At 41.9% G+C, this 22,270-nt stretch overlaps 1 protein-coding gene and 1 pseudogene across 1 annotated transcript in view; one reads left to right on the top strand and one right to left on the bottom strand.

Moving 5' to 3' along the window:
- Nucleotides 1-5,681: 5,681 nt before the first annotated feature.
- Nucleotides 5,682-6,188, bottom strand: LOC102877595 (annotated as a pseudogene).
- IL17F (interleukin 17F) overlaps nt 6,187-22,270 on the top strand; it is a 34,459-nt gene continuing 18,375 nt past the window's right edge. Inside the window, exon 1 of the mRNA XM_006882112.1 lies at nt 6,187-6,192. Within this exon, the coding sequence (XP_006882174.1) occupies nt 6,187-6,192 (6 nt within the window). The remainder of the gene's footprint in view (nt 6,193-22,270) is intronic.

Raw genomic sequence — 22,270 nt, forward strand, 5'->3', positions numbered from 1 at the left:
GAATAGAAAAACAAATTTATCTCATCACTCTTAATATAATACATTTGGCATTTTAAAAATTATAACTAATTTATTTACAAAATTCAAATATATTGTTTTCCAGAGCAGATTCTTTCAATTTCCCTCACCCCTAACCCATCAAATTGTACAACTCCATGATTAATGCCCCCCACCCCCGCACATCCTCGTTCCTCTGCTTCCACCTCCCCCACCCCCTTGTATCCTTATACTCATTCTACAATAATGGTTTTATACAATATTTGTCCTTGTGGAACTGAGCCTAGTTCACTCAGCATAATGTTCTCCAGTTCCTCCCAAGTTAGGTAATAATTTACAAAAATCATTATTCCTGCATGCTGTGTATGTGAATGTACCATAATTTCTCAAACCATTTGTTTGTGGTTAGACATCTAGACTGTTTTCATGTTCTTGCGATGGTGAATAATACTGCTATGAACATTGGTGTACAGATCTCCATTTGTGCCTCAGTTTTCATTTTCTCAGGGTATATTCCAAGTAGTGAAATAGCTGCGTCATATGGAATTTCTATGCATTTGACTTTTTTTTTCTAACTAAAAGAACTGAGGAAGAAGACGGAAGCTTCTAGTTACATTATGGAAGGATTCTATGGGAAAATATTGAATGATGCAACAAGATTCAAAAGATGATGAGAATAATACGCAGTATACAAAAAAGGAATTGGTTGATGTGTAACCATTTCAGGAGATAGTAGATTATTAAGAACCAATGGAACTGAAGTAGTCCAAAATGCACTGAAGGTGTTGGCAAGAAAATATGGCTCCAGGAATATACTAATTGAGGTGTTAAACAGATCCAACCCTGAACGCACTCATTCATCTAAGCTGAAGGATTTAGAGGACAGCTCCTTGGTCAACTGAGTGACAGAGATCCCTATTTGTGACCATTAAAAAAAAAAAAGAAGGTGATCCAACAAAATGCAGGAATAAATTATCACACACAAGTAAAATTTTCTGAAGATCATTGAAGGTGTACAAAAATAGGAGCTGCCAGAAATCCAAGGTGGAGGGAGAAGAGAACATCAGTCCTTCAGATGGGTCTTGGCTGAAGGGAAAGACTACCAGAAAGATGTTTCCTTTTGTTCTATTCACAGCAAAGGCCTTGAGCTTTGGGCCAGAATATATTATGGCTGACATTTTGAAGAACGGGAATTTCAGAACACCTATCTCCATACCTTTTCAACCTATATGCAGAACAGATTATCCGGGAGGCTGGGCTCTATGAGGAGAAATGTGGGGTCAACATTGGTGGATAATTTATCAACAATATGCATTATGCAGATGACAAAACCCTGCTTGCTGAAACTGAGGAGGACCTGAAGCGCCTTCTGCAGAGCGTCAAGGACTGCAGCCTCCAATATGGATTGAGGCTCAATGTCAAGAAGACAAAGATTCTCACCACTGGACCAATTGGCAGCATCAGGATGGATGGCGAAGAGATTGAGATTGTACACAGCTTTAGTTGGCTTGGCTCCATAGTCAACAGTCTTGGCACCAGCAGCCAGGAAATTAAAAGGCACATTGCCATGGGAAAGTCTGCTGTTAGGGACCTCTCCAAAGTACTGAAGAGCAATGTTGTCTCTCTGGAGACTAAGGTGCGTTTGATACAGGCCATGGTCTTCGCAATCACTTGTTATGCATCAGAGAGTTGGACAATGACCAGGGAGGATAGAAGGAGAATGGATGCCTTTGAGCTGTGGTGCTGGAGAAGAGTATTGAGAATACCATGGACTGCTAGGAAAACAAACAGATTTGTCCTGGAAAGGGTTAATCTGGGTGGCTCCTTGGTGGCAAGGATTCTGAGGCTCCATCTAACATACTTTGGACATGTTGTGAGGAGAGACTGGTCCTTGGAGAGGGACATCTTGCTTGGGCGGGTGGAGGGACAGCACAGGAGAGGAAGGCCCTCTATGAGGTGGATTGATTCAGTGACTGGGATAATTGGGATGGGAGTGTCGGAGATAGTGCGATTGGCACAGGACAGAGCGGAGTTTACGGCTGTTGTACATAGGGTCGCTTTGAGTCGCAGGCGACTCAACGGCACTTAACAACAACAACAACAACATTTATTCTCATGTAGAACCTGTACATAGATCAAGAAGCAGCTACTTGGACAAAATAAGGGAGGACCACATGGTTTAAAATTGGGAAAATTGTATGTCAGGGTTGTTTCTTGTTATCATACCTGTAAATATGTATACTGAACAAATAATCCAAGTAGTTGGCCACGTGAAGAATAATAAGGCATCAGGATTGACGTCAGACTTATCAACAGCTTGCGGAATGCAGATGACACAACCTTGCTTGCAGCAAACAGGATTTGAGCCATTTACGTGTGTGTGTGTATTTTTAATTTCTGGTTTTTATTGTTATTTGAGATAAATTTGGAAAGCACATTATCTATACATTCATATGCATTTTGTTCACTAATATCTCTCTCAAGACCTACAATGTAATGGCTCTTTTTTTGGTTCCTCTCTGTAATTCTGATTTTTATTCTTCCTCCTATAGCTCTCTGTCTTCCTTTTCTACACTGCTATTGTGCTGATTGTCTTCTTAATGTGTGTTGTCTTTCCCTTCACCTGCCTTGTGTCTGATTTTGCCCCCCTATTATACCTGGAAACCACAGAAGAATGACCATGGGTGTGGAAACTTCAATGCTTCTTGTAATAATAGTCACATATGAAATTTGTCCTTTTGTGACTGTGTGGTTTCCCTCAATGTCCTGTAGACATGTAAATTTTTTTAAATTCTTTGTTGTTTTTGAGAGTTATGTAACACTCCATTACCTATCTGTCCATTTTGGACACTTGGGTTATTTCCATCTCTTTGGTGGTGTGAACCCTGCCCAGGGGTAACCTCTTTGGGTGAGCAGTATGTATTGATGAAACTCTCTGTAGCCTTTGGTATTAAACTTAAATATAAAGATCCTCACAACTGGAACAATAAGTAACATCATGTTAAATGGAAAAGATTGAAGGTGTCAAGGATTTAGTTTTACTTTGAATCAACACTCATGGAAGCAGCTGTCAAGGAAAGGGAAGGGTCCAGGTAAAAAGACAGGATAATGATGGTCAAGGCCCAATGGTGATTGATTTAAGGAAACAAGATGCATGAGAATGGTTGTATGAAACACAGTGTGAAAGAAGAATAGTGTGAAATGCAATGTAAACAATTTGGTAAGCAAATCAACAACAACAACAAAAATAAAACAATGTCTTGCATTAGGCAAATCTCCTCAAGGACTTCTTTTAAGTGTTTAAGAATAAGCACGTCATTTAAACATTAAGGTGCACTGGACCCAGGCTGTAGTATTTTCAGTTGTTTCAAAAGCATGTGAAAATTGGACAACAGATGAAGAAGGCTGAAAAGTTGATAACCTTAGAACTGTGGTGTTTGTAAAGAATATTGAGTATGACACTATGGATGCCAAAAGAATGAGCAAGTCTCTTTTGGAGGAAGTAGAGCACTCTTGAGTGCTTCTTAGTAGCAAAGCATGTCTCCTAATTTAGACTTATGAGGAGGGGACAATTCCTGGAGAAGGAAGGTAATTCTTGGAAAAGTAGAGGATGAGTGAATAAAGGAAGACTCTCCAGGGGAGATGGACCCAGTGACTAGAACGATTGGAGTAAGTACAGCAGAGGGGGTGAGGAAGGGGTAGGATTTCATTCTGGTGTCCACAGGGTTACTCCAACTTAGAGCCACTGGACAGCACTTGGCAATCTCACTTATCTTGGTGAACTACTTGGAAACTGATTTTCATAGTTGCACCTCAGTATCTCTAGTGATATCATCAAGTTGCAGGTGAGGTGTTTGAGAATGAGATTATGAAATAGAATCTATAGGAAGGTGAATTTGAGGATTTTTTGGATTTAAAGTAGGATTACTAAGAACTCTGTTGCAGAAGAAGTAGAAATATTTCCTTGTCACATGTATCACTAGTGAAAATTATAAAGTAACTTAGCAGGGATCTTTGTAGATTCTAAGCCTCAAGCAAATTTTGATTCTTATTCCTAGAAACTATTAGGGCTGATGAGAGCCTCCCAATAACTGTCATTTATTAAGTGCTTCCTAGATGCTTACTAAGCATAAATATGTCTTAGAGAAGGTGTAGCCAGAGTACTCCTTGGACGCAAAGATGATAAAGCTTTGGCTTACACACTTTGGGCATGTTGCTAGGAGAGGCTATTCCTTGGAGAAGGACATCATGCTTGGAGAAGATGGAGGGTCGGTGAAAGAGAGGAAGACCTTCAATCAGGTAGATTGACAGTGACTAACAATGGGCTCGAGTGGTCAGAAATTGTGAGGATGGCACAGGATAGGGCAGGGCCTATTGTTCATGGTGTTGCTATGGGTTATACTTGACTCACTTAGCACCTAACAACGACAGGTAGTAAGCAAGCTGCCAATCCAGAGGCATGCAGTTTGAATCTACCAGCTGCTCTGAGGGATAAAGATGGCCAATCTCCTTCCACGTAATTTACAGCCTCTGAAAACCTGCTGTAGGGTCAGTTGGTTCTGACATGACAGCACACAAAAACAACTACACTAAGCAAGGAGCCCTCATAGTGTAGTGGTTACATGCTTGGCTGCTAACATCAAGGTTGGTGGTTTGAGTCAGCCAGCCACTCTGCAGATATAGCACTCAGCTTCTGTAAAGGTTTACCACCTTCGAAAGCCTATGTCAGAATCAGCTCAAGGGTTCCTGGTGGGAAGTACTAACAATATATAAACAATCTCCATATGCCCACACAGCAGTTCTAGGAGGTGAAGTTTATTAGAAGAGGAAGAAACAGGATTAGAGATATTAATTTGCCCAGGTCCTCATATCAAGTAAATGAAAACTTGAGACTGTCCTGATTCTTAACCATTCTGTGTTTGAGTGCTGAGAGTGCCCTGGGGAGTGGCGGGGGGGGGGGGGGGGGGGGGGGGGGCGTGATCAGAGCTCCATCTTAATGACCCTCATGAACAGGGCACTGACTGGGTTCTAGGAGACATGTGTTCAAGGTGAAGTTGTGTACCCCTGATGCCCTCTGACCAACCTCAGAGACTGAAGATAAAGACGCTATTTTATCTCCAGAAGCTTGGTGGTGGCAGGTATTATTGTTACCAGGAACCTCTCTTCTCCAACATGTTTCAGTTTTGGCTTTTTTCCCCCCCTCACTGAAAAAGAATTTTTATTGTGACCCTCACCAGCTGCACAATCTATTCCTGCCATTAGGCACCTCCTTCCTTTGTAGTCTGGTCTTCATTAAGTGGTCCCATGAAGGCCATTTACTCTTCCATGGTTTGAAAAAGGCCGTGACCAAACTTGAAGGTGGTGTCGGTGAACTTGAGATCAGTTTCTCCAGAGCGCTGGGTTTGGTTTGGGTCAGCAAGGCCTTGTGGGGAGTCTGCTCTTGCTCTTGGTCCCCACCAAGCCGCCCTTCAGCATGAGAAAGTGGTCTGTCACTTCACCATGGTGGACAAAGCCCCTGGGAGGACCGAAGCTCTTGTCAGAGGGATTGTGGGCAGGGGAGGTGTTGTTTATGGTCAGCTTGCGCCCTTGACAAAGTCGCCTTGGCCAGTCTTGTAGCCCTTCTTGTTGATCTCTGGATGGCGCTAGTAGTCCCACTTCTCAGCACGTGTCACAGAGCAGGCCAGTCAGGCGAGATGCCCATTACAAGGGACCTTGCACAGCCCTCGGTGGGCCCTGCAAGGTGGCTTCTTGGTACTTTTGTCTCTCTTACACTTGGTGACTCCAGTGACACTGATCATCTCCTCCTGGCTGAACACCTGGCTCACCTGCTCCCGCTGCTCCAGCTTCTCGCAGGCCCAGTCCGGCTTCTGGGTCATCTGCCCCGGTTCACCTGGATCTCCAGCATCAGGATGTCCTGCTGGCTCAGGGGAAGCAGGTGCCTCTGGGGGTGAGCCATGACCAGGATGACCTGGCAGAACTTCATGCCGTTGAAGCCCTTTCCCCACAGCTTCTTGCCATCCTCATCCTGCCATTTCTTGCGGTGTTTGGTGAAAACCTTCTTCTTCGACTTATGCCAGTTCTTAGAGAAGTGTCATTTGCACTCATCACGGACGTGCTCACAAAAGACATACCTGGGGGTTTAGGAGGCCATGAGGGGTTCCCATGGAGCCCGGTCTGCCCACAATCACCATGGCGGTATCCACCTTGGACCCCAGTTTATCCACCCACAGTACGTTGGGGCTGTGAGGGGAACAGGCTTTCACTTTCCTGCGGCGCTGGTCGCTCTCTGTCTTTCTGAGGCAAGAAGCCCAGGAACTCAAGCCTGGGGCGGAGAACTTCCTGTGAGACATGGTGACCTCAATTCCTGTCGTAGAGCACATTTAAGTTTTAAAAGAAAACAGCATCCACTTTTATTTACTTATTTGCTTTTCTTGTAAAAGATTTATTCATTGTTGTGTATTTTCTCCCCTCCTTCCTTTCCCCTTCCTCAGCCCATCCTATAGTGCACGCCTCGTTCCACATTGTTCTCATACATATAATGCATAAGCATATAGTCCTTTCAAACACTTCTTCCTCTGTATTCCTAGTGAAATGCTGTTTGGAGGAAATAGTCAGTGATGTGTCCCCAAAGTGGTCCAACTGTGTTGGCATTTATAGTGCTCTTGAAAGCAAGAACATAAAAATGTTACATCTTAAAAAAAAAGAAAACAGCATTCATAATTTTTTTCCTATTACGTGAACAGAATATTTTCTTTTAGAAAAACAATAAGAAATTATCTAACATGGGAAATAGAAAGCACCTGTAACCTAACCACTCAAAAAAGTAACAAAAAATAAATCCAGAACCATGCTTAAATAAAATTAAGGCAAAACAATCAGTTTAATTGTATTATTCCAGATATTTTATAGTTTATAGAGCATCAGAGAGTTGGACAATGACTAGGGAGGACAGAAGGAGAGTGGATGCTTTTGAGCTGTGGTGCTGGAGAAGGGTACTGAATGTACCATGGCTGCCAGGAAAACAAACAGATTCATCTTGGAGAGGATTAAACCAAGCTACTCCTTGGAGGCAAGGATTCTGGGGCTTCGTCTGACATACTTTGGACATGTTGCCAGGAGGGACGGGTCCTTGGAGAGGGACATCATGCTTGGGAGGGTGGAGGGACGGCGCAGGAGGGGAAGACCCTCTATGAGATGGATTGATTCAGTGACTGGGGTAATCGGGATGGGTGTGTCGGGGGCAGTGCAGTTGGCGCAGGATAGAGCAGGGTTTAGGGCTGTTGTGCATAGGGTCGCTATGAGTCGGAAACGACTCGACGGCACATAACAACAACAACAACAACAATAGAGCCTATGCTGTTAGGGACTCTTCCAGGGTACTGAAGAGCAATAGTGTCACTCTGGAGACTAAGGTGCATCTGCCACAGGCTATGGTCTTTGTAATCACTTCTTATGCATCAGATAGTTGGACAATGACAAGGGAGGATAGAAGGAGAATTGATTCCTTTGAGCTATGGTGCTGGAGAAGAGTACTGAATGACTATGGACTGCCAAGAAAACAGATTCATCCTGGAGAGGGTTAAAGCTGGCTACCCCTTGGAGGCAAGGATTCTGAGGCTTCGTCTGATATACTTTGGACATGTTGTAAGGAGGGACCAGTCCTTGGAGAGGAACATCATGCTTGGGAGGGTGGAGGGATGGTGCAAGAGGGGAAGACCCTCTATGAGGTGGATTGATTCAATGACTGGAGTAATTGGGGTGGATGTGTCAGAGACAGTGCGATTGGCACAGGATAGAGGAGGGTTTAGGGCTGTTGTACCTAGGGTCGCTATGAGTCGCAAGTGACTTGACAGCACATAACAACAACATATAGTTGAGTGATGTTGTTATTAATATTTTGTGATTATAAATAATACTGTGGTGAACAACCTTGTTACCAAATGATTATGTTCCTGTTTATTAGGAAATTTTTCTGAAGTAATTGCTGAGGTCCAGCTGTTAAAATTTTAGATCTGCATCAATCACTAAGTTACTGATAATTCCCTGCAAGTACCTAAGTGTTTCCTCTGTCCCCCACCTTACCAACACAAAATATCATCCTAACTCTTACCTTCTTTAAAATTCCAAATTTTTTTAAAAAATGCTAAATTTAGTCTGATTAAGATTTGTTTCTTTTTAAAACATGAACGTCTTACACAGTTCCTTCAGTGGAACTTGTTAGATGCCTTCCAATTGACTACGAGCCATAGTAACCCAATGAACAAGAGAGCTGAACCTTGTCTGTCCTATGCAGTCTTCACAAACTCTGTCCTGCTCAAGCACATTGCCATGGTGAGTGTTTCTCATCGAGCACCTTCTTCTCTTTCGCTGCCCATCTACCTTTCTAAGCCTGATGTCTTTTCCCAAGGACTGGCCCCTCCTGGCCCTCCTGACAACATGCCCAAAGTATGTGAGATGACGTAGGACTTGCCGATGAGCATTAGGAAGTTCACAATTTTAAATAATTATGCCTTCTGTTTACATAACTGCAACAAGAGGAGGAAAAGCATGTTTATATCATGGCCCCATCTTTTGCAGAGAACTGTAAGTGAAGAGCTATAGTTTAAATCACCTGGCTGGTCTTTCTGCCATTTATCTTATATAAAGATAAGTGGATATAAGATGATCTTCAAAAGATTCAGATTTTTAAAAAAACAACAAACCAACACCACTCAGGTTTTGCTTTGATTTAGAATCATCTTCTGAGAACAGGCAGAGTGACACAAGTGTCCTTAATTCAACCCAACACATACATTGCTTAGAAGAAGAGGCTCATTGCAAATTTAGTCTTCTGCCATGGCCACATTCTGTCACCACATCCTGATCATCTTTGTCCCAGCAATCTCTAGCATGCATCTGGGGAAAAGTTTTTTACTTCCCTGGACTTAGAGATGAAAAGGCCTGGGTTTGAATGCATTTCAGCTCTGCTAATTGATAGTTAAGTGGTCTTCAAGTTCCATTAGCCGCATAAATCTGGCTGTCTTGGTAATTATAAAATGGAGATTTTTTTTTTCTTCTTCATGAGTTTAGTGTGAAAATCAAATAACATGTTAAAATGATCTGTGATTCGTATGATTCTATATGGTAAGAAACTAGTTATTCAGTAGTTTCCTTCTGGGTTAGCAGCACTTTCTTAAAGGACAGGTTCTTTAGTAAAGATTCCACCACTGGGCCAAGACGCAGCATCAGGACAGATGGTAAAGAGATTGAAATCTCAGCTTCAGTTTGCTTGGCTCCATAATTAACACTCTTGGTACAAGAAGCCAGGAAATCAAAGACTAATTAATTGCACTCAGAAAACTCTGGTCTCAGGGACTTCTTCAGAGTACTGAAGAGCAATGATGTCAGTCTGGAGATTAAGGTGCATCTAAGGCCATAGTCTTCACAATTACTTGCTCTGTGTCAGAGTGCTGGACACTGACTAAGGATGCTAGAAGGAGAGTTGTTGCCCTTGAACTGTGGTGCTGGAGAAGAGTATTGACTCTACCATGGGCTGCTAGGAGAACAAACAGGCTCATCCTGGACAGAGTGAAACCAAGCTGCTCCTTGGAGGCAAAGATTCTGAAGCTCCATCTGACATATTTTGGGCATGTTGTAAGGAGGGACCAGTCCTTGGAGAGGGACGTCATACTTGGGAGGGTGGAGGGACAGCACAAGAGAGGAAGATCCTCGATGAGATGGATTGATTCAGTGACTGGGGTAAGGGGGGGGTAGGCATGTCAGAGACAATGAAGTTGGTTTAGGATAGAACAGGGTTCAGAGCTGTTGTCCACTGAGTCACTATGAGTTGCAAGCAACTAGACAGCACACAACAGTACTCAAGGTATCTACTCTTTAATGTTGTTGTTGTTGGGTGCAATTGAGCCAAGTACAATTCATAGCGACTCTATGAACAATCAATCTGAACCCTGTCCTATCCTGTGCCATCCTCACAATCTCTGTCACACTCAAGCTCATTGCCGCAGTCAGCATGTCAGCCCACACTGATAGGCAGCATCGTGATGGGTAGAGGATTGAGACTGTCAATAACTTCATCTTACTTGGATCCACAATTGTTATTCTTGGTACCAGCAGTCGGGAGACCAGGAGACGTATGGCCACTCTTTTAATAGTTAAGGTAAATTATTGTTAGGTTTTAAGCAAACTTCAGGGGATATTTTCTGATTTACTTCTTGGGGTTTTCAATGGCTGGCTTTTCAGAAGCAGATCACCAGGTGTTTCATCTTGGTCAACTTAGACCTCTAAAGGCTGAGCAGGCTAATCCTTGCACTAGCCGGCGAACACTAGGAGACTCTGGTGACCTCTAGCGGTCAGAGCTGCACTGCCAACCCCAAGGGAGGGTGTGCAAACTCACTAGTTGCTCCGTGGGAGAAAGATGGGCAACATCGTCTCCTGTGACTTGCTGCCTCTGACAACCCTCTCTCTCTCTCTCTCTCTGTGTGTGTGTGTGTGTGTGTGTGTGTGTGTGTGTGTGTGTGTGTATGAGTGTATGAGAGAGAGAGAGAGAGAGGAGTTGGTTTTCACTCAAGAAAACAACAATAACAAGAAATATCTGGTGAATCCTTGGTTGACATAAAATCTGCACAATCATCTTAAATATGAAATCTGTATGATGTTGGAATGGCCTAGAACTTTCTCAGAGTCTTCCCCTCCCCTTTTTCTTTTTTCCCCCTTAATGTAATTTTCCACTCACCTTCCATTTTATTTTTCAGATCTGGTTCTAAATTGAGACCACTTGATCTCTGTTCCTCTTTTCTATCCCAGGTACCTCTTCCTCTCCTGTTTTCTTCTATGTTCTCCTCTCCATTATCCTTCAAGTCCTCACCTCTATGAATATGAAGGATAGTTCCTCCAAGCAACTCATTTCATCCTAGCCTCCTCTGGTGTTTCAGTCAAAAGTAGGAGAAGCTGAGGGCATCATTCTGAGTCAGATCCACATAGGAGTGAAAGTGACACACTTCTCAGAAGTGCGGTGGTTTCAGTGTCTCTCTGACCCGCTGCCCTTTTAATTTTCTTCTTGGTCTGGATTTTCACAGAAACGCATGCTTGTGCCACTTAAAATTTTGAGGTATCTGATTGTTATTTATTCCTAAACTCATTATTGTTGAGTCAGACTCTACTCATAATTGACCCTCCAGTGGGTTTTTGAAGGTTATACATTGCACGGAAGGAGATTGCCCATCTTTCTCCTGCAGACCATCAGGTAGATTTAAACCTCCTGCATTTGGGTTGGCAGCACAACTCCTTGTCCAGTAGGCCACCAAAGAAGAAGAAGAAAAAAAAACACACCATCCCAAAACTTTTGAAGATATATCTTTATCTCTATCTCTATCTTTATCTCTAATATATCTATATCTATCTTTAAAGAAGTTACACTCTATGGAAAAAAAAGCAATAAAACATATGGCATCAGAATAGGAGATTGAAGAAGCGGTGGAATGCTTCTAAATAGGCATTTTGGGATTGTGATAGTCAATGAGAATGCATGATTATGGAGGAATTTGGAATGACTGAGCTCATGAGGTTTGAGCCATGCCCAGGTTCTTAAATTTTGTAGGGTCCTCGAGCCTGCAGCCCTTGGGACTGTTTTTAATTGCTTTTGGACAAACATTCTTCTAGGTCGTATAGCCATGGTCTGTCCACTTGCTGTACAGAGGCAACTTTTGGTTGCTATGAAGCTGAACACTGTGACACTGGTGTGTCAAATGCAATAATGGTTTCCCATGGTGGACAGTGTTTGGTGGAGCTCCCTGGTTAAAATAAGCTTGGAAGCAGGAGTGGCATCCACTTCCGAAATAGCTTGTCTCTGGAAACCCTATGAACCGGGAGAAATGATGAAAGTTATACAAGTGTTCAGGTCTTTTGTTCATAGGGTCGATATGAGTTGCCTACAACTCGACGGCACTTAACAACAGCAATAAGAACTACACACACACACACACATGCATACATACATACATACATACCCATACCCATTTATGGTCCTTTCATGCACCCCACTCTACCACTCTACCACTAAGACTGAGTTTGTGTGTATGCTTACTTAGATGTTAGTTCTATTGGCTCTCAAAATTGGGAGGGATTTTGGAGCCCTCTGATGCTTATCTTCTCTCTGCAACAACCCTAGTAGATGCTTTTCAAACCTTAGTTTGAGTTGCTGATGACAATCTGACACTATTCTCTTTTGATTAACTTCCAAAATATTCCTGTGGCCTAGAAATTTCTTAGAGTCTTTCCCTCTTTCTTTTTATCCCCTTTACTGAGTTTTCTTTTCTTTGAAACAAACCTGCTTTAATAATCATTGCTTGTAACCCATATAACCAACTAGTAATGGAAAGCAACAAGAAACATCATGGAAGATGAAATAAAATAATGTCAAATCAAATGAAATGTATTAATAATGGTTTATATCCACCAACTGCTTTGTGGGAGAAGGATGGACAATCTCCACCCATGTGATTAACTGAATCTGAAACCCTCTAGAATGTCAACTATGAATCAGTTCTGACTCGAATGCACACAACAACATGGATAAAAGGGAGCTCTGGTGGCCTAGTGGTAAGAAACTGTGCTGCAATGCCAAAGGCACAGAGTTCAAATCCTCCAGCTGCTCTGCACTAGTAGGATGGGCAAACTTCTCCCATGCAATTTTTTTTACTTTGTCATTTTTTTTAATAGAAGAAAGAAGTATTACTCACCTGGGAAAGCAATCTACCAAACACTGGATTATTCTAAATACAATTTGCTTCAGTGTATTTCTCCCTTTCTTATCTAGCCAGAGATTCCAATCTAGTCTTCCCCCCCCCACCCCCCGCCCCAATCAGTAGGTTGGTTCCAACTCTATGTGGCTAATAACTCTGAGAAGAATGGGAATCCCAGAACACTAGATCGTGCTAATGGGAAACCTATACTTGGACCAGGAGGCAGTCGTCAGAACAGAGCAAGGGAACACTGCATGGTTCAAAATTGGGAAGGGCGTACACCAGGGATGCATCCTATCTCCATACCTTTTCTTTTTTAAAAAAAAATTTATTTTATTATTTTTGTGTGAGTGTACCGTCAAATCAGATCTGACTGGTACAGGAGGAGATTGTCCCTCCTTCCCCGGCAGAGCATCTGGTAGATTCGAACCTTGAGCCTCTGGGATTGTAGTTGCAGCTCCTCACCACTAGGCTTTCCATACTTTTTCAACCTATATGCAGAAGAGATTATCTGAGAGGCTGGGCTCTGTGAGGAGAAATGTGGGATCAAGATTGGTGGACGATTTATCAACAATCCGTGTTATGCAGATGACACAATCCCACTTGCTGAAACTGAAGAGGACCTGAAGCACCTGCTGCAGAGGGTCAAGGACTGCAGCCTCCACTATGGATTGAGGCTCAATGTCAAGAAGACAAAGATTCTCACCACTGGACCAATTGGCAGCATCAGGATAGATGGTGAAGAGATTGAGATTGTACACAGCTTTAGTTGGCTTGGCTCCATAGTCAACAATCTTGGCACCAGCAGCCAAGAAATTAAAAGGCGCATTGCCATGGGAAAGTCTGATGTTAGGGACCTCTCCAAAGTACTGAAGAGCAATGTTGTCTCTCTGGAGACTAAGGTGCGTTTGATACAGGCCATGGTCTTCACAATCACTTGTTATGCATCAGAGTTGGACAATGACCAAGGAGGATAGAAGGAGAATTGATGCCTTTGAGCTGTGGTGCTGGAGAAGAGTATTGAGAATACCATGGACTGCTAGGAAAACAAACAGATTCATCCTGAAAAGGGTTAAACTGGGCGGCTTCTTGGAGGCAAGGATTCTGAGGCTCCGTCTAACATACTTTGGACACGTAGTGAGGAGAGACCGGTCCTTAGAGAAGGACATCATGCTGGGGAGGGTGGAGGGACAGCGCAGGAGAGGAAGGCCCTCTATGAGGTGGATTGATTCAGTGTCTGGGATAATTGGGATGGGAGTGTCAGAGACAGTGCAATTGGCACAGGACAGAGCAGAGTTTAGGGCTGTTGTACATAGGGTCACTATGAATCGCAAGTGACTCGACGGCACATAACAACAAACAATAACTATGGCAACACAAAACCTGACAAAACAACAACAACAACTTGGGTATAGTGTTTTGCCAAGATTGTAGGAGTGGCTATTGTGTGAGGTTGAACTGATTCTGGCTCATAGCAGCCCTGTATGACAGAGTACAAGTGCCCCTTGGGTTTCCTCACTCCCTGATTGCTGTCAAGTTGGGGCAAATTTGGGTTTCCGAGGCAGTAAATGGCCTATCTTTTAACAAAGAGGCTGATGAATCAGCAGAAAGGTCCGGCCTCCAGCGGATAGTCAGAGGCTGTAAAATCTCGCCAGAGGAGATGGAACATCTTTCTTCCAAGGAGCAACTCGGGGCTTCAAACCGCTGGCTTTTACACTGACAGTGCAACTCCTTAACCACTAGAAAAGTTGTCTGCAATGAAGTGGTGAAAGAAATTTCATGTAAGTAAAGGTGAACATTGTTAATGAGTTGAGAGTGAGAGGAGATGGACTTTATGGAAAAGGCTTGAAGTTAGGGTACAGCTGTGTGAGCAGAGAGAAAAGGAGGGAGCCTTTCTTCTCAGAGGTTAAGAGCTCAGAAATTCAGGCCCTTTTACGGAGCAGAAGCTCAAAGCTCAGGTTAATTTTAGAAGTTTGAACAGATGACTTACTTTAATAAATTAGGTTGAGGCCATGTATTAGATTTGGGTCATTATCTAAGAAGTTAGTAATTTAACTTAAAGACAAGAATGAGATTGAGTGGCCAAACTTCTGGGGCCAGATATATCATATTGATTCACAACCCAAAAACGTTGTTGGTTGTCAGTATGGAAAAGGAAGGTGCAGGACCAAAAGGGACTGATTTTTGGTTTCTGTAGTATTTCAGTTGGTGTGGACTGAATCTGGACTCATCGTGACCTTGTGTTTGGGGAAGAGTGTGGAACTGCCTCAGGGCATTGCCAAGGCTGTAATCTTCATGGGAGTGGACAGTCTCCTCTTTCTCCAATGGAACCTTTGATGGGTTGAAACTGCTGACCTCTAGTTTCGCCACTGAGCTTTTAACCACAAAGCCACCCAGGCCTCTCAGGTTCAACCCCATAGAAACAAACTGTGGAGAAAGTGTGATGAGAGGAAGATAGGAAAACCTGACTGCATCTGACAGCCCCTCTGCGGGCTTCCCCCAGTCCCCTGTGCTCTGGCTGTGCATTGACTAATTTGATCCATTTCAGTGCAGGAAATCAGCTTGAGTGCTGAGTAATGAAAAGTCTGCACGAAACATGGTGGAAGTTGCAGCAAGCCTGTGGTTAGCTGGGCGAGAGTCACACTCAGAGTGAGCTGCACTTCCTCACTTCCCTGCTTTTCTCTTTGTCCTCACACCTGCCAAAGGTCCCCCAGACCTGGAGAACAGGAGTGTCTCTCAGCTGGGAGAGAGAATGAAGATCTGAGATAAAATGCTCCTCGTTTTTGCTTCCCACTCAGCTTTCAAGAATGATGCTTGACCCTCACCTTCATAGTTTCAGAAAATGTAGTTATGTTTTGTGAAACCCGTTACAATTTCATGGGAAGTCCATCACTGTCCATAACATTCCCTAAAGGAGTGTTTGTCAGTTTTAATGAGATAGGAATCACTGGGATTTTACTAAAATGCAGTCTGATTTAAGAGCTGTGAGAGTGCCTGAAAGTCTACCATTTTAACCAAAGTCCCAGGTGTTCGTTAACAAGCTAGATCTGATCTGATGACCGAGCTTTTAGAAGAAAAGTCCTTTCATTCCAAGTGCTTGTGTGACCAATACCTGCTTCCTGTCCCCTTGAAACCCTTCCCTGCCTTCTTTACTCTTCTGTGCAGTCCTGTAGACTCTGTAAGGCTGTTTGTATGGAAGATTTTACTTTGCTGTAGAGAGTAATAGAAGAGAATGCATAGTGAATGAAGACATGGGAGTAATTTGAATATTTGACTCACTGTTCTTAAAAGTTCCAAACCACCTTAGCTATTACTGAAGGTTTCTGTAGTCTTTTTTTTCCCCCTTTTTTTTTTTTTCAGGGGTGGCTTAAGTTTTTGATATTTTCATGAATTAGTCCTTTCCAAACTGCCCACCAATGCAAATTCTGTCTGAAATGGAATTGCCATTGGGTCTGACATAAAGTTCACGGCTGTCCTGGATGGTAGAAAGTGCGTGGTCATTTTGTGGCACTTTCTTTTTTCTTTCCTTCTCTCTTTCCTTCCTTCTCTTTCTTACTCCTGTTAAGTGCTCAGCAGAGACTGGTTCAGAGTGAGTGTTGAATAAACGATGTTACCAGCACTGTAACTGCAGCTAAAGCCTGCACATGTCAATACAGATTCACAATCAAGGGCTTCCTCATTCAGTCTGATAACTCTATTCATTTAGTGTAACTTTCTCTAGTAACATCAACTCTACTCCACCTCAGAATTTCACATAGGGCACTGGAGGTGGCTTTCCCAAGTTTTCTATTTTCTTTCTTGGCTCTGACTTTCAGTTCTTCTTTGCCAAACTTCCCTGCTCCTGCAACTCTTTTTAGAGGGAGACTGGGTAGAGGCAGAGAGAGAGAGACAGAGACAGAGAGACAAAGAGAGAGAGAAACAGAGAATGACAATGAATGGGAGCAAGCTACAGATAAAGAAGGATGTCTGTGCCTCTTTTTTTATCTGTTACTTGTTATTACAGAGGTATATCTTGGTTGCTGTGACACTGATGGATCAAGTGAGATAATGGTTATCCATGGTGGAGCTCCCCAATTAAAACAAGCTTGGAAGCAGGAGTGGCATCCACTTCTGTAATAGGTTGCCTCCGGAAACTCTATGAACTTGGAGAAATGATGAAAGTTATACAATTGTTCAGGTCTTTCCTTCATAGGATCTCTATGAGTTGTCTATGACTCGGTGGCACTTAACAACAACAACAACTTGTTGTTATTATTATTTGCTGAAAAGTTGGCTCTGACTAATGGTGACTTTCCAAAAATGCAAAACTTAACCAAAAACATGAAACATCATCTCACACACTTTGGGCATGTTGTTAGAAGGGACAAGGTCTTGGAAAAAGATTATTCTTTGAAATGTCAGTGAAGGAGGGGAAGACCCCCAATGCGATGGATTGACACAGTGACTTTAACAATGGTTTCTAGTGTGGAGGCGATGATGAGGATGGCACAGGATAGAGTAGGGTTTCAATCTATTGTTCACAGGGTCGTTGTGAGTCGTACTTGACTCAACAGAACCTACCACCACCACCAATGGCTATTTTATGTCTAACAGAAAAGTGGTCCGGCTCTGTACTGATTTCATCATTGTTGGTGTGTTTAAATCTGTTGAATCAATTACTGGGTAGAGCCTTTCAACTGAGCAGTGCTTTCTATCTGCCAGCACTGTACCAGACAATACTCTGCTGTGATCCCTAGTATTTTCAATGGCCAATTGTATAGAGTAGATCACCAGGGATTTTTTCCTAGTTTGTACTAGTCTAGCAGCTCCAGGGATATTTGTCTACCTTGATGGCTCTGTTAGTGTTTGAACTAGTGAGTGCCATTAACTTTTGGTATCACAGTAATGTGCAGTAGGACAGACTGACAATTTTGTTTTTATGTGCAGTCAAGTAATTTGTGACTCATGGCGACCCTACCTGTGACAGCTTTGAATTTTGCTCTATCCTGAGCCAACCTTATTCTTTGTTAATACTCCTTAAACCTAGTATATAATATAGCATTAGGAACTGTTTTAGTGAAGTGCAAGAATTCTGATGGAGGTTTTGCATTAGCAAGATCAAGTGCTTTGGGGTTCCCATTCTTTTCAGAGTCATATATGTCAAAAACAAAATTACACCAGTTACTGTTCATTCCAATTCATAGCAGCCCATGTGTACAGTAGTATCTAAATACTCCATAGGTTTTCTTCTTTATTTAAAAAATTTTTTTTCTTTTATATTGGTTTGCATACAAAAACCATATACAATGTTTCACACTTTCTTCATTGTTTCATACAATTATTACCATACACTATGTTTTATAAAATTAATCCCCATTGAATTATGCTCACCACTATCCATAGGTTTTCAAAACTCTGAGTTCGAAGCATGTCAGCTTGCCTTCTGAGGAACCTCTGGGTGATTTAGTTGGTTTTTGGTTAGTGGTCGTTTGTGTCATTCAGAATTTGCTGTAATTAGGAAATAATCACTTAGTCTCAATGGTGTACAAGAACAAAGGCTTATTTCTTGATCATGTTTTCTTGTGCCCATGGTGAGAGCTCATTATACTCACAGCGTGGATCTCGATGATATACCTCTCCCACTACCTTTTACAATGATTTCTCTCTCACTCTTCCTCGTCGATTGTTGTTAGGTACTGCCAAGTCAGAATCAAAAGAACAAGGAAGTCTTGGAATGAGAGAAGCCAGAATGCTCCTTAGAAACAAAGATTCTGAGACTTTGCCTCATCTACATTGGGCATATTGTCAGGAGGAGACCAGTAGCTTGTTTTTTAACAATAACAAATATGGGGCAATTTTCCTACATATTTCCATAATCCCTAAGGCAGGAGAAGTGAAATGATGGAGAAAGACACTTGATCTTTACATTCTAGTATTTGAAAATGTCTTATTTCTCTTCCATTCACATTTCATTGATCAAAGCAAATCATAAAACATGTCAGACTTCAACATATCAATTGTATGTTCAGAAACAACATACAATTTTCCAGATTACTCAGAGTGGAGAAGAAGAGCTGTCTGGTAGTCTGTAGTAATGTCTACCATAGCCCAGCCTTCTGTTCACCAAAGCCTTGTCTCATCCTCTATGCGTGCATATTGTCTTCACTCCCTCCCAAAAGGAGTATCTTAAAGTCTTATCAGACTATCTGACATGAACTCCAGGATTTCTAAGAGATATACTCCTGGTCAAGGGAGCTCTGATGGAATAGTCTATAGAGTTGCACTGCTAATCTAAAGGCAGTGCCTCCTCCACCAGTGGCTCCAATAGAGAATCTACTCCTTTGTGATTTACAACCTCAGAAAACCCACTGAAGGGTCAACTATAAGTTAGTTCTGACTGACCGTCAATGAGTTTGAACTTTTAAAAAAAATACTCTAGGCCATTGCGTAAGGCTTGAGTGAGAGTAGTAGGGCTGGGGGGTTGGGGAATGGCTTTTATTTGAAAAGGAAAAGAGCTTGAGATGTATAACAGGTTTGATCTTCAGCGGCCTTGAAATCCTAATGAACTGACGTGACATTATGGGAACTCGATAGCCAGAGCATGTAGTAATTCTTTACCAGATCTCAGCTCTGCTTTCTGAGGAGACTTGGGGTGGTAGAAATAAATAGCTGATGTGCTGGGTGTCAACTGTAAGATTAGAGATTCAAGTTCATTTTGAGGCACCTTGGAAGAGAGACCTGGTCATAGTATTTGTTGAAAACAGTGTCAGCTGAAAACCATGTGGAATGTAGTTCTCCTTTACACACATGGGGTCACCATGACTTAAAATTACTCCACAGTAATTGTTGGTTCTGCTCTTTGGGAAGGGCTCACATGTCACTTGTACTCAATGGTTCCTGACTCTACCTCCTGGGAGGTTTTTATTTTCCAGTAAACTCTTTCAGCCATATCTAAAATAATTGGTGAACATACTTTTCTTGGGATCTGAGTCAGGGCTGGTTAAAGTTTCAGGCAGTTGTTGATTTCTCTCAAAGACTCTTGAGTCATATTTCTGAGAATCACTCTATTTCTTAGCTTTTTCATCTCTGAAACTTGCCTTCTCTTAATTTACAGGTAGTAACAAGAAGTAGGATGCTTCAGTGTTTAGTAGTTAAGTGCTCCGCTGCTAACGCAAAGTCTGATAGTTTGAATCTAAGAGTTAGTTGGCAGGAGGAAGGTGTAGCAGTCTGTTTTCCTAAAGATCACTGCCCTGGAAACCTTCTAGGCACTTCTCCTCTGTCTTTGAGTCTTTGACCTACAATCGATTCGAGTGCAGTGGCTTGATAATTTATTTAGTTTCTTTATTCTGACTTCTTTTGTCCAATTAAAGTTCTTTGTAAGATAGTTTATGTTGATTCTTGCACTAAGAAAATTGTGTTAAAATGTTTTGCTTGACATTTCTCCTTCAAGGACTTTTTATATCTTATCATTTACTTTGGGGAGACAGAAAGAGTTTTGTTTTCTTTTCTAGAACCATGCAGGGCACACTGAATTTTTGGATTCTCTTTGCCACTTTTCATTTTTGTTTCTAAATCCCCAAATGCTTTTTTGAACTTATTTATTAAACATTCTAGTTTCTTCTTTCTTCCTTTTTTTTCTATAATTATATTTTATTAATTTTCATAAACATTTACAGAGATTTTGGGTTTCCATTCATTCATTGTTGCACTATTCTCTCTACCCTCCTCCCAGTTTGTTCTTTTCTTTCTTCCTTTTAAACTGTAAGTTTTTTAGGTACAACATCTGCCTCTTGAATATTGTAGGAAATATTGTTGTTGTTATGTGACTTTGAGTTATCTGTGACTCATATTAACCCTGTGTACAAAAGCCCTGAAGCCTGCCCTATCCTGAGCCAATCTCACTGTCTTTGACAGACCTATTCCCATTACCTCCATAACTGAGTCAATCCATTTCATCTGGGGTCTTCCTCTCCTGTACTATTCCTCCACCCTTCCAAGCATGCTGTCCTTCTCCAACGACTGGTCCCTTCTACCAATATGCCCAAAATATGTGAGATAGAATGTTGGTTTCACTTTCTCTAGGATAAAAAATTTTTGTTCTCTTGGCAGTTCATGAAATGTCCATTGCTCTTCTCCAGTCCACAGCGCAAAAGCATTAATTTTTCTCCCTGTCATCTTTAGTCATTGTCCAGTTCTTTGATGCATAACAAGTAATTACAAAGTCCATGACCTGGCTTTATGAAATGTTTGCCACTGCCTAACATGAATCATCATTTATCCAACTTACAACTCCAATGACAACACAATCTTTACCTGACCACTATTGTGAGTGCCTTTTGTTCTGATAATACTTCATTTCTAGGTACCAATGTCTCCATCAACAGATACACTGCTAAATTATGACAGCATGCTTTGATCAGATCAGCTTTTTTTGGGGAATGATAAAACATTTTGTAAAACTAAATATGTACATTAACCCTAGCAGCATCCCAAAACTTCATGCCATTATTTTATTGGGTAACATATGCATGCTTCCAGCATGTGGAGAAGAAATAAAATAATAATTAAAATTTTTTTACTGAGTTGAATATGTGTACTAAAGGGTTTAACTTTGTTCAAAGAGAGGTCTGGCCTTTGCCTGAAGTTTTGGGGACATAATCTCTAAATGTCTGAAATGTCTTGGCTGATAAAAGTGTTTACATGTGGGTCTTGCACCACATCAGATAATCTAAAAATATCATTTATTGGGAGCTTTGAGTGACTTGTTATCATCTGGACCTCTGGAAGGGCTGGCGATGGAGGCCAGCCACATAAGTGGTCAACCATATGCCCATGATAGAAATATAACAAAAACTTTGAACATCAAAACTAAGGCGACCTTCCATGGTTGGCAATACTCCATGCTATTGTTACACAGATGCAGTACTGGACGTGCTCACCAGGCTATGCCAAGAAATCTGGAGGACAACCACCTGGCCAACTGGCTGGAGGAGATCCATATTTATACCCATTCCAAAAATGTGATCCAACAAAGTGTGGAAATTACAGAATGATATCACTAATATCACACTCAAGCAAAATTCTGCTGAAGATTATACAAAAGTGACTGGAATAGTATATTAACAGAGAACAACCAGAAATACAATCTGGATTTAGAAGAAGCTGTGGCACTAGGGACATCATTGACAGTGTCAGATGGATCTTAGCCAAAATCAGAGAGTACCAGAGGATTTCCTATCTGTGTTTAATTGACTATGCAAAGGCATTTGACTGTGTGGATCACAACAAATTGTGATTAACCTTGAGGAGAATGGGAATCCCAAAACACCTGATTGTGCTAATGTAAAAACCTATGCTTGGACCAGGAGGCAGTTGTTAGAACTATAGAAGAAAAAAACTTGCAGTTTCAAATCAGAAAAGGAGTGCATCAGGGATGTGTCCTGTCACCGTATTTTTTTCAATCTATACACAGAGGAGATCATTTGGGAGGCTGGACTTTATGAGGAAGAATGTGGCATCAGGATTGGAGGAAGACTCATCATCAGCAACCTGTG

This window comes from Elephantulus edwardii, unplaced genomic scaffold, assembly GCF_000299155.1.
Source record: "Elephantulus edwardii isolate Elephantulus edwardi_28Jun2011 unplaced genomic scaffold, EleEdw1.0 scaffold00017, whole genome shotgun sequence".
NCBI lineage: Eukaryota > Metazoa > Chordata > Mammalia > Macroscelidea > Macroscelididae > Elephantulus > Elephantulus edwardii.